Below are 13165 nucleotides of genomic sequence, written 5' to 3'. Positions count from 1 at the left end.
ATACGAGGGCGCTCGGTTCGGTGTACCGGAGAATTACATCCGTAAGAAACATTGAGTTTGAGGTTATATAAAAGATCATATTATTATCGAAAAGAAATAAAAAAAAAAAATAATCCATAATATATTATATATATATTTATATTATATACAAGTATTAAGAGGTACAACTGTACAAGTGTCCAAGACTAATTTTTACTAGTGACTAGTGTTGAAGTGTTTAACTATACGCTCATAAAGTCATAATTCATTTACGATTTTATTACTTTCTACGAATACGTTATTTATTATTATTGTACATCTATCAGCTGCTGAAAATCGTGTCCCAGTTTCGCTCTGTCGAAGTATTTTGCCGATTACCTATTCCCTTTCTCTTCGAAACTAGTTTCGACGATCATGAACGCCGCCACACAGTCAGCAGGTAAGACCGTATTCTAGATTTCTAGTTAGTATTTTTTCGGCTACCTCGGTGGCCTAGACGCCAGTCGACGATAACGAACGTATGGAAATTTTGAGATATTAAATAATATATCATTTGGTGTTCATGTCGGCCACAGTCCTGTTGCACAATGGGTTATCGGAGGATAAATCGAGAAAACTTCAAATGCAGTTGATGATGGAAAAGCTGCGTAGCAAAGCGCTCCAGTCCCAGTACAAACCATTGACGGACTCTATTAAAAACATCAAACTGGCTTTACTGGTGAGTTGACAAATAGTTATCAAGTATTTACTTATTTACTTAACAGTGTTTTCGTGTCTATAAACAAATTCAATGCTTTTTGTGTTAGAATCAGGGTCTGATTCATAGAAACGGGGGTCTAGAATACATCTTATTTGGGGACCTATTACCGGTGAACATTTTTATCAAGTGATATCTAAACTTAACTTAAAAACTATCAAATAATAGATATGATTTTAAGTGTATCATACATACAATATGTATAATATGATTCTTTTTATCCTATATTGGCTATATTATAATATTGTATGAAAAAAGTGTTAAGGGTTCTTACAGTTCGTACATTTAATTATTCTATACATATTTAGTTCTTATTAATGATGATTATTTAAATTTATATTACCCAAAAAAATTACACTGCACTAATATTATACTTATTATTCAAGAGTGATTACAACTATGCACGCTTAATTAAAGTTATTGTAACTATTTATTAAACTGCAAGTTTCATTTGATATTATAATAATTATATTTATTTTTAACATAGTACCTATTTCTTTTTTAAGCAATCTATTACTTACTTAAACTAAAATAAATAATTGATAATATAATTTAATTTTCTAGTGGCCATTTGTAACGAGATATTTATGCATTGTAGAAATATTTATATAATTTAATCTTTTATTTTAACCATATAAATGACGTAAATAGGTACCTGTTTTAAAAATAATTAAATAATTGTTGAAATCTTAAATGATAAATGTATTTAATTAATAGTCAATCATTTAACTAAAATTAATAACTCATTAAGTACCTACCTATTATTGATGGTTACCTATGGTGAATGGTTATTGAAAATTAACTATGTTATGATTGTATTTTAGATTAATAATTTTGTAATTTAATTTTCCAATCGGTACTTAAAATAAAATTTATGCTTACACCTTATTTTGTCACTGAACAAATTTAGAAATCTAATTAATATATGTTATTTTTCTTATTTACATAGGAAAAACGTATTAATGTAGACCCAAATGAAAAATGCCTTGTTCAAAAATCTTTGGATCTACTACAACAAAATATCAAGGTGACTACTTTGCAGACCATGATTGAACGTTTGGACAGTGTTAGCAGGCATTTAGGGTAACTTTAACTGTTTATTATTGTCACGTATATTGTATGATATTTTATTGTTAATATTCTGTTAGTCAAGAGATTTATGAATTTAATATTATGTATATATTATTTTTTTTTAGTTTAAAGTTCACTGTTGGACCTTCTGGTAAAGACATATTTGTTTCTTCAGATATGTTTTATTTGGAAATTATATTAGAAGATAATGGAGGAGTAAAAGATGTAAAGATTCATCACGATGGAAAATCAGAACCACAAGTACAATTTATGATACTATTAGACATTAGTACATCTTCAATAGTATATAATTACTGTTAAATATTTATTTATTAAAAGTTGTTATGTTTCTTGTAGAATGCAATATTAAATTAGTAGAACTAAAGTAAAATGTAATGATACAAATAATAAAACTCTGATTCTTAACATTTTGATGTGAAGAACAAAGCATTTAAAAAAAAATTACTGGCAGTTTTGCAAATATTAAATTTTAAAAATGATACAGTTTGTTTTCTTATTAAACATTCAACGCATACTCTTTTATCATTTGGTTATGTAATTATTAACTATTATTTAAATTTTAAATTAAAATTTTAAGGTTGCTACTGCTTAATGAATTTCTATCAACTTTTTAACCTTAAATTTTATATTAAAATCCCATACTTAATATACCATACTTTTTATGTTTATTTTCTGTAGTCAAATACCTATTATGGAAGTCTGCCTACATAAATATTTAAACTTTAATATATTTACTACATGATTATTATGTCTTAATATTAGAGTACACAACACAAAACATGATTCATTTTAGTTTTAAAATACTTAAATTATAAGAATAATGGTATTGAAATTATGTTTTTAATTTTTATTCACATTATTTATTGGTTTATGCCAGTTTATGAGAATTATAAAATACTATATGACATGATTACATATTTACATTAGACACCATACAATCGTCTATCTTGTACATTTTTTTAAAATTGTGATATTAATTTTATTATTATTTTATTTTATGTATATTTTTGTGCTTAAAAAAGCACAAAAATATACATTAAATTGAGTAACAAAAAAATCTGATAACATCACGCATGTTTTAAATTTTTCAATATCTTTTAGAATAATATTTTTTTTTTATACAATTATGTTTAGATCGTTTTAATTAATCTATTTATAACAATAATTTAGGAGAAAAAATATTGTGTTATGTCCTTTAATATTGATAAATATGTATAATATATTATGTGCATTTAATAATATTTTAATAAATATTTTTGTATTATAGAGTTGCGCTGATCTGATAAAAAGTCTTGCTAAGTGTGACTTTGCTGATTTTACATCTCAACTTGAAGGATTAGCATCTATTTATCAATTGAATGCAGATAAAATGGTTAAGTGTCGTGCTTTTAATGCTCTTCAAACTCTAGAAGATGATTTAGAAACCTTTGCCCAAGTTCATTACACTTACCATAAAGATTTAATATCAATGGTACATAAGACTCCATTAGGAGTAGTTAAACCTAGAAGAGGAGGTATTTATATAAAATAATAAATATCAACACAAATAAAGTATATATTACTAAGTTGATTAAAATTAATAACTATAATTTAATTTTATAGGACACCCAATGAAAATAATTTTTTTTGTTTCTCCATATGATTTATTGGATGTAGAAAATAATACTATGATGAATTTAGACAAGGAAACTCTTGATGTTGGCTGTTATGCCACGGTATGTATTGAAGCAGCTACCACAACTAATGTTCAATCTACTTCATTATTAAGTGCTACTAGAAGTTCAACTGGAATAAAGTATTTTGATATATTTATTTCAACTAATTATTCATAAATTTAATAATCATATTTAAATATTTTTTTTTTAGTTCACCAATATTTGTACCATTTACTGTTCAAAATAGTATTACTCTTCCTGCAGTATTTGTATTGAGATTAAATGAACCAATGCCGATTTGTCTTCAGTTAGCTGAAAATATAAAATCTGTAATTGAAATGGATTTAGAAATGTCTCCACCTAGATCTTTGCTGGGAATGATCATTGAACCAAGTTCACAACCTCTTAGTGTTGTAAGTTAAAATAGACTAAATATAATTCACTTTTAAATTTTATTTATACATATAATATTTCAATATTTTACAATACAATATTGTTTGCTACAGCACCTCATTCTCTCTTTATATTTTGCTCGTGTATCTAAATAAGAACTTATTTACTACTTGTCCTTTTAAAGGTCATCTACTAACTAAAAATACCATTGAAAATTAAAATCTTTTAATTAGTAAAAAGTAATGAAATTATCAACAAAATTATAAACTTATGTCTTTAATAAATATTGTTTTCCATACTTGTGCCTGTTACCTAACATAATATTTTGTTAAAATAGGTATATAATAGATAAACATGAACTAGTTAAATTATTTATCAAATACGTGTATTGATTATTATTATTCTATTATAAACAAATTAATTTATTAAATATATAATTTTTTTTTTAAATTTAAATATTATATTTAAATTTGCTATTACTTATTACTGTTATTTTATTTCTAATAGACATTACCAGATCAACAGCATTGCTATTTTTTGACCGATTCCAATTTAAAAGGTGTATTCATACAAAACATAAAATTTACTCATCCATCTCAAGTAACTAGAATTATAGCTTATCTTCGACAACAAGCATTGTTCAATTGTTTGATTCGTTCATGTGTGCGTCCCGATTGTCAGCAGGGTAAGTTTTATAACATTTTACTCTATTTGTTAATATAAATGATTTTAATTAATAGTTAATTAATTTCTAGAAATGTTCAATACAACAGTATTTGAAATTGCTGCGTATGAAGAAATGTCTTGGCAACATTTAGTTGTTTCATTTGAACATCCAATTGAAGAAAGTTTAGCAACTGCTGAATTTGATCTATCTGATATATCTAGACTGCTATGTCAGGTTTACACGTCTTCATCAGAAACAAATGGCGAATCAGTTTTAACTTCACCTGAATTTGCGAGTAGAGTTCTACAAAGGTTAGTAGTTAAAAAATGAACCCATTTTGAAAACAATTCACTGATTTTAATTGTTTTAGGTGTTTTTCAATTCCAATAACTATGCGGAGTCTTATCCAAACCTGGGAACGAGAAAACCAACAAAGCCTTGAAACTAACATTAAAAATAATTTATCTGGTACTGGAGGATCAACCAATTTAGGGGATAACTCTGATTTAAATCAACACTTTGCTGATCCTTCAGCCGGTCCTGATTTTTCATCTGATCTAGATGTCAAACTTGAGCCTTTGGATGGAGCTAGTTCTCTTGATTGTTTTCCAGCATCCATGATTCAAAGAGATTTGGACCAATATATTTCAGACCCTTCATTTTTGCCTGATATAGATTTTAATCAATTTCCAATGGATGTAGACCAAGAAGAACAAAAAGAGCAGTCGTCTTTTAGGGATGCCAGCCTTCAAGAAGATCCACCTGATCCAAAAAATTCTCCAACTAAAACCGAAGAACTGATAAGCATATTAGCTGATGATAATGGAAAAGGCGAAGACGAAAAACCTCCTCCAGACACAGGTCAAGTGATAATAGAAACATCCAGTGATGATTCAGTTGAAAAAAGTAGTTCCACTGTGTCTGGGGAATTTGATGCTATTAATGAAGATGTCGAACAATCCAACCAGTCATTATTTGAAATTGATGATGATGGTCCAGATCTTCATGATCTCAATGATGTTCAAGAATTTATTAAAATGACAGCTAAAGATGTGGCATTAGTTTCTATGAAAGATGACGATAAAAAAGACATTAAACCAGATAAAATTCACCAATCTCCTTCAGTTAGTATAACAGCTGTGGATTTAAGTTCTATACCTACTCCGCAAATATTACCACAAGTAACTGTTGACAGAAGGCCAAATATTGAAGTTATACCTATACCAAATGTACCTAGCTCTATAACTATAACTCCGATTTCTGCTAAGACTATAGCTGAAGAGAAGTCTAAAAAAAATAAAAAAGACATTGAAGGTAAAATAGAAAAGAAAAGGAAGAGAAAATTGGAGACTGAAACCAATGTACCTGAGAAATTAAAAAAACACTCCGGATCTCTTAAAATGTCAGATTCCAGTCGGTCATCATCACCAAGTGATTATGCTTCAAATCAGTTACCTTCAAGTACTATGATGATGAAGCTGGGAACAGCTCAAAAATTAAAACAAAGTACTTCCCCTACTTTATCTATTAGTAGTGTATCGTTGCCTAATTCTAATAAGTATACAGTTACTTCACCTAAGTCAAACTCTGGTAAACCGAGTTTGTCTGCTTTAAAAATGTCTGTTCATAGTCCAAAAAGTGAATCAAAGCAAAAAAGTAAAGAATTTTCAAAGGACAAAGAAAAACGAAGTTATGCTTCTAGTAATTCTTCACTGAGTCAAAGCCCTAAAAGTTCAAAATCAAGTTCTAAAAAAAGTGATATTGAAGATCTTGGAACTCCTATTCCTCCAGACTCAAATAAGGCTCAAATGAAATGCCGGAAGTTAAGTGCTGTGATAGACCGTTTGTCCAAAGACAAAACTGCTCAACATTATTCGGTTGATTCTGAAGTACCTAAAAATAAAGAATCGACTCCAAAAGCTTTTGATAAGGGATTAGCATTGAATACAAATATAAATATGAAAAATCCTGAATCCTATCAGGTAAAACATAGTTCTGATGGAATGAAGATAACAATAAATAAAACAAGAACAAAGGAGTCAAAACAAAAAAGTTCAGTGGCTGGTTCTCCTAAACCTGGACCAAAATCCGGAAGTTTCAGTGGATTAAATAGTAAAAAGACTACCTATTCAATCCCAAAACCTGGCCCAAGTTCTTCTCAATCTAAACAATCATTTAGTGTACCAAAAAATAAGTCAAATTTGACTGTAACTAAAGTTAAATCTGGGTCGGGTAAAATAAGAAGCGAAAAGTCTATTTTTGCTAGAGCTGAGATGAGAAAATCTAGTCCAACATCTAAAGATGAAGAATCTTTAAAAGTAGTTAATCCTGTTGAGAGCATTATTAAGCATAAATTAGATACAAGTAAGTTTCAAATTCCAAAACTTTCTGCTCGAGCTAATGCTGATGAAAAAAGATGTACTGAAACAAAGGCCGATACTTCTAAACCCATGGATTTGGCCAAGAAGAGTGATGTGGACAAAAAGTATAATCAGGGCGATTATATTTGTCAGAAAAAAAGTACAACAGAGCGATTGAATTCATTACCTGGTATAACAGTTACAACAGTTGAAGAAAGACTTAAACCAAAAGAATCTGCTTTGAGTAGTTTAAAAATTGACTTGCCTTTAATCTCTTTCCATACCCCAAAAGCTGACACAACTGTTGAAATGTCAGAATGTAAAGACTATTCTCAAAAAAAAGAGGAAATACCTAATAACTCTGTATATCAACAAAAGCCTGTTACTCCTGTGACAACATATGCGACAACACCCTCTGTATCTGTACATATTCTCAAATCTCCTGTACCATCACCATTATTAGTACCTTCGCCACATTCAGCATCACCTTCTATTACAGATGAAGAACTCATTGACGATGCATTTGTGCGTGTTGGTAAATGATTGTCAATAATACAAAAGCCAATTAAACTTATTGGCTTTTGTATTCAAAAACAAAATCAACTTTCAATTTATTAATATATTAATATGTAAATACTGTATAATACTTTATTTTATTTTATCTCTTGGTGAATACAACTATGTATTCCTTATGTTATCATTGTCCATAATAATTTTGTATTTTTTTGATCAGTGTCCTTTTACCTAACTACCTTTTTGCATATTATATTTAAATATTTTTATTTAAATTAAGTTACTTACACTGTATATAAAAAAAAACAATGTCAACTTTAATTATATATTATTGAAAAATTGTGATAATTATGTTTATTATTCCAAATTAAGAATATAAGTGATTAAATGTTTTGTATTTTAATTCCAAAAACTTCTGAGAACAAATATATTTGAGTTAAAGTTAAATCATTTATTTAATTTATTTTAGTTGATTAACCTTACCTTAAGTTAAATTACTTTCTATTGTACGTACATTCAGATATTTTATTATTGTTTTAAATTAAACAGTTCAATAAATGTGGTTGATATTTTAGTTTAATTCTTTGAAATATTTGATTTATGAGTGAAATATAATAGAAGAGCTATTAAAAAAAGCTACTCAGAAAAAAATTTAAATAAACACAAAAAATAATAGATTATTAGAATACTTTTTAGGCATTTTATTTATTTTTAATTTAAAATGTTAAATGCTATGGTTCCCAACCCATTGGCCACGGGCAGAGTAAAACTGGGCCGTGGACCATATAATATTAACATTATCAACATATATATTTAAAATATTAATATAAATATGTATTATTCATTAGTGTGCCTCAAAGATTTTTTTTACAAAATTGGTAGTCTGGGTACTGGGTAGTCAACACAACTAAAATGGTTGGGAAAATGGGAACCGCTAGTTTAATACATTTAAACACAGTAATTACATTATACATTTATACAATAATAAAGTAAACTAAGATGTTCGGTGTTCAAATTTGTGTTTTAAATGTTATTTATTTCAATTTTAAAGCATAGTACTCACTGTATTATTTTTTTTGTATCAATAAAGTTATTTTATATTTGTTTTTCCTTTAATTTAAAAAAAATCGCATAAACATTTTTAAGTAATTATGAAAACCACCAATATTCCATCAGTCAGGTTGGCCGAGCGGTCTAAGGCGCCAGATTTAAGCTCTGGTTCCCAAACGGGAGCGTGGGTTCGAACCCCACACCTGACAAACTTGATTTTTTTACTTTTTTCCTTTTCATTTTTAGTACTCGTACAGTGTTTACTGTTTCATAACATTGATTTTTGTTTAATCGATAATGTACATTGTACACTGATTTTTATTATTGTTCGTAAAAATGATTTAAGTCAAATATACTAAAAAAGTTACAAAGTTTAAATTGTTATTAAATAATATTATAATGTAACATTAACAAACAAAAATTCAACTGGTGTATTAAAAATATAATATAAATTATAGAGTTTTGTTATTTTAAAAGATCGATATTACGGTATTAAAAATTGATTTTTGTCAATAATTTTATTTTTCAGAAGAGTTATGATTTAAGGCCCTTGATTAAACCAACTACTACGACTAGGTATACCTATATTAATATATTATATACGGAGACATGAGCGAATTAACGATTAATAATATTTTATCACCTATATTGATAATAGCCAATAGGCAATCACTGATAAGTATTAAGTGCGATTTGCCGTTTTTCAAGTGTATAATATTTCCAAGTATAATTTTTGAAATATCAAACTTTCAATGATGTGGAACGCTTTATTTAAACGAGTGACGAACCGGAACTGTGTTCCACGGTGCGTTCCTGTCCTTCCGAGTCTTGTTTAAGAGGATGTCACTGCATTATTCGTTTTTCTCTTTGGCTCACTCACCACATACACAAAATACAATTACGCAAAATCTTTTTTTTTAATATTTTTGAGTAGGTAATCTTGGGGTAAAATCACCCGTTATAAAAATTATAGATAATAATAAATTAATATGTATTAATTGCGATTTATTAAACCAATATTACTTGGCTTTTGAATATGTAAATGCTTTTTATTTCTGTGATTATGTTCCTCATACCTTTTCGGAACATTAAAAATAATAGCGGGATTTTAAATTTCAATATTTTTTCTGGTAGAAAAGTGAATTTTATTGGTACTTTTAACGGCCGAAAGTAAAAAAATGTACAATATTTTTTTAATTATTAAATAAATAAAAAATTAATAAATAAATTTTAATTACCTAAATAATTAAGTATTAATATTCTAAATAATTTAACACGTGTATCAAAAGATACATTTACTGGAGTAACTTATTTTCAATGATGAGGTGCGAATGCATCTATTGTACAGCAAAGTAGTTATCTATACTTTTTCCTTTTTTTAAATTAAATGTAATTTTGTTTTAATATTATAATAGTATTAGTGCGTGTTATAGCACAATTTAAATGTACATTTTTTCATAAAAGTGATCGTTTTTAAATGTATAAAGGATAAATAATTATTATATAATAACAATAATAATTAATAAGATATAAATTATATAATATTTTTAATATAGTTGCATTTTTGTCTAAGATTTGTTGTATTGAGATATTATTTTTTTCAAACAATTAAAATATAATTTTTAAAGTATTTATTTTGCTTCAAAATTTGAGACCCATACATAATAATATATATAAATTATAATATAATATAGGTGTAGACGTATAGTGCATTCGTATAATATATAGCAATATAACATGCATGTGTGTTTTTTAAACGGAAATAACTAATTGCAATAATTCGACGTAAAATCGTTAAAATTCAATCAGATATTTTTTTTAATTGCTGTTAAAATGCTTAAAAATACATCATAGTTAAGATTTTTTTTAAATATTTAAATGTGTCGCAGTTTGAGTGTCGCAATATTTTGTCCAACGATAATATTTTATACATTTTTACATATATTTTTTTACGAATTGATGAGGTTAAACTTATACATTATGTCATCTGCGAATATTTTTGTTACATACATTTCAATTATGTGTGGAACTGTGGAAGGCATGTAAAAATATTAGTTTGAGTTTTTTCTGAATTTAAGCAGGTCACTTTTTATTTATTTTAGAAAATACATGCATTTTAAGTGTGTAATGTGTATGATATGGGATTAAAAGATTATATTCAATATTTTAACAAATTCAAAAAATTAGAAAGTTAGAAGTTGGCTATAGCTTTTGTCAATTGCCTCCCCCAGAAAAATTTTATTTTCCCGTCCTAATAAACTTATCAACGATAAAACGTATTAGTGGTCTGTTAGTATTAAAATGTACAATGTTCGTTTTCGGTAATATCTGTAAGTATTATTGATCATTTATCGTGAACGGACACAAGCGTTACATTATTGTTTTTATAACCTTAATATTTTGATAAATATATAAAAATCGTTATTCGCCTGAAAAGTATTTGGTACGGGGATTTTTTATTATTGCAAATATTGATAACGGTATATAATAACATACACTACTACGAATACGGTTGTCGAGAGATTTGTGTCATGTGGGTCGATCGCTATTATATATGTATTATGTATGTGTATGTAATTTAACATTATGTTTTACTGATATGGATTTCCTATTGCATAAAAACAATATATTATATTATTATTAATTAATAAATATTTTAACGCCGGTTTAGCAATTCATAAAATTGCCGATTACAAATGTTATTAAAATAACGTTATCTTCTTTTATTTTCTGTGGAATTCGATAAAAAAAAAAAATTCTGTGACTATTTAAAAATATCAAATATTATACAATATCACATATCACATATTATTATACTATATATATTTAAAAATCTAATTAAATTTATCGATAAAAAAAGGAAAAAACAAATTTAAAAAAATATGCAATAATTTATTAATATCGTAAAAATATTTTAGTGTTTAACCTATTTATAATATAGTAAATAGTAATTAAATTATACTGTGTAATTTTGTTTAAAATATATTTAGGTACAAAATAGGTATATTATTATTTTTAACTGAAAACTCATATTTTAATGTGTTTAATAAATTGTCCAGTATAATTAATTAGTATCTTACAGAAAATAAAATATAATTATACATTTCAAGATTACACAAATGATCGATTAAGTACACAATATAATAAACTACCAGCTATAATAATAACAAAATATATGTATATTACTTATATAAGACTGTATATAAATCGTGAGGTTTCCTGCCGTATCTGTTTTCATGAATACGTAGGACTATCAAATGGCACACTCAGATTTTTTTGTAAAATACGAAACCACTACTTAAATTTTTTATTTTGAGTAAGTGTCATAAAGGTATTAGGTAGTATAATAAAAGAGAAATAATTGTATACAACTATATTTTAAAAATATTAATAAAAACAGAAGTTATATACCAATAATTGGTAAAATATATTGTATTTATTGCTTTCTACACATTTTTGTGTGATTTTTTACTCAATTTTAAGGAAATTTCAAATTATTGAGTAAATATAAAAAAAAATATATAAAAGAATATTAATGCAATTCTTTTTGCATTATTATAAAACCAATAATCCATTCTTCGCATTTAGCAAAATTTAAAATTCGTATTAATTATACATTTCAATCTCATCAATAATACTTACAATAAAATTATGTCGAGTTGGAATTTAAATAGTTTATATGGCCTGATTTCAAACTTTCAAAGGATCATTAACTCTATTATATTGAATACTGCGTTTGATTGAATATCGGATTACAAAATTCTCATTAACTTATTAATCTTTATATTATGTCTTGAGAATTATATTTATGTGAGGTCGATGTTAGCGAAAATAACTAAATACCTATTTAAGAATTCGTGTACTCATAAATACTAATATACCTACCTATAATGGTTAATACCACTTATATACTGCTCTCATCTATTTGATATTAATTATTATGACCTTAAGACAATTTAACTCTATGAAACAAATTATACAAGACTATTCGAAAAATATGAAAACCAATAATAATAAGAATTAGTTATAATATTATGTTACATATTGTAATGTTATTACATTCAACGTCAAACTATATGTTCATTTTGTAATTTGTTATCAATAACAATAATTATGAAATCATTCTTCAGGACTCCGCATGTGAAAAATGACAAATTTATGTGTTTATAAATTGAAATAATATAACATTAAGTACTATTGTAATAATATAGGTATAAATAATCAAGTTTAAACATAGTGGACATATAACTTTATAAGTGTTAAGGCGATGCTAAATGATAAAAATTGTATTTTTTATAGGTAGATAATTACTGGTTCCCAGGGTAATGGTAAATTAAATTTTTTCTGAACCAGAACCTTCCCGCTTTCCCCTAAAAATACAGGTGGGTGGCCATACTAAGGTCATATGCCGTAGTTACTATTATTTTAAATACATCACGCAATACAAGGTTACTCACGTTTATTATACAAGATACGACATGCAGTTGGTGGCAAACAAGTAATAAGCCTTAAGGTTATTGTAGTGACACCCTCGTAAGTTTATTTAGAACTAGGTGGATCGGTATAGTGATAGAGATAGAAATTAAACACATTCGATTTTAAAAACACGTTTTGCAAATATGTAGTCACACTGACCAACATTACATCTTATCTTTACGAATTCAAGAGCTGTGACAAAAAAATGCCGTTTAATTGAGAA

At 26.6% G+C, this 13165-nt stretch overlaps 1 protein-coding gene and 1 non-coding gene across 2 annotated transcripts; both read left to right on the top strand.

Moving 5' to 3' along the window:
• Nucleotides 1-102: 102 nt before the first annotated feature.
• Nucleotides 103-7863, top strand: LOC132916945 (mediator of RNA polymerase II transcription subunit 1). The gene is made up of 10 exons (XM_060977420.1): nt 103-418; nt 555-697; nt 1686-1819; nt 1933-2068; nt 3096-3342; nt 3431-3623; nt 3695-3896; nt 4384-4561; nt 4632-4854; nt 4914-7863. The coding sequence occupies exons 1-10, from the start codon at nt 394-396 to the stop codon at nt 7444-7446; spliced, it is 4014 nt and encodes a 1337-aa protein (XP_060833403.1). The 5' UTR covers nt 103-393; the 3' UTR covers nt 7447-7863.
• A 728-nt stretch (nt 7864-8591) lies between these two features.
• Trnal-uaa (transfer RNA leucine (anticodon UAA)) lies at nt 8592-8675 on the top strand. Its single transcript has one exon. It is a non-coding gene; the product is annotated as a tRNA-Leu (tRNA).
• Nucleotides 8676-13165: the final 4490 nt, after the last annotated feature.

Source organism: Rhopalosiphum padi, chromosome 1 (genome assembly GCF_020882245.1).
Source record: "Rhopalosiphum padi isolate XX-2018 chromosome 1, ASM2088224v1, whole genome shotgun sequence".
NCBI classification, from domain to species: domain Eukaryota; kingdom Metazoa; phylum Arthropoda; class Insecta; order Hemiptera; family Aphididae; genus Rhopalosiphum; species Rhopalosiphum padi.
This window is presented reverse-complemented; position numbering and strand designations above follow the sequence as displayed.

Coding starts and splice junctions, on each gene's coding strand:
- LOC132916945 (XM_060977420.1), top strand. CDS start 394: ATGAACGCCGCCACACAGTCAGCAG. Junction 419..554: donor CGCCGCCACACAGTCAGCAG/GTAAGACCGTAT, acceptor TGTCGGCCACAG/TCCTGTTGCACAATGGGTTA. Junction 3,897..4,383: donor GTTCACAACCTCTTAGTGTT/GTAAGTTAAAAT, acceptor TATTTCTAATAG/ACATTACCAGATCAACAGCA.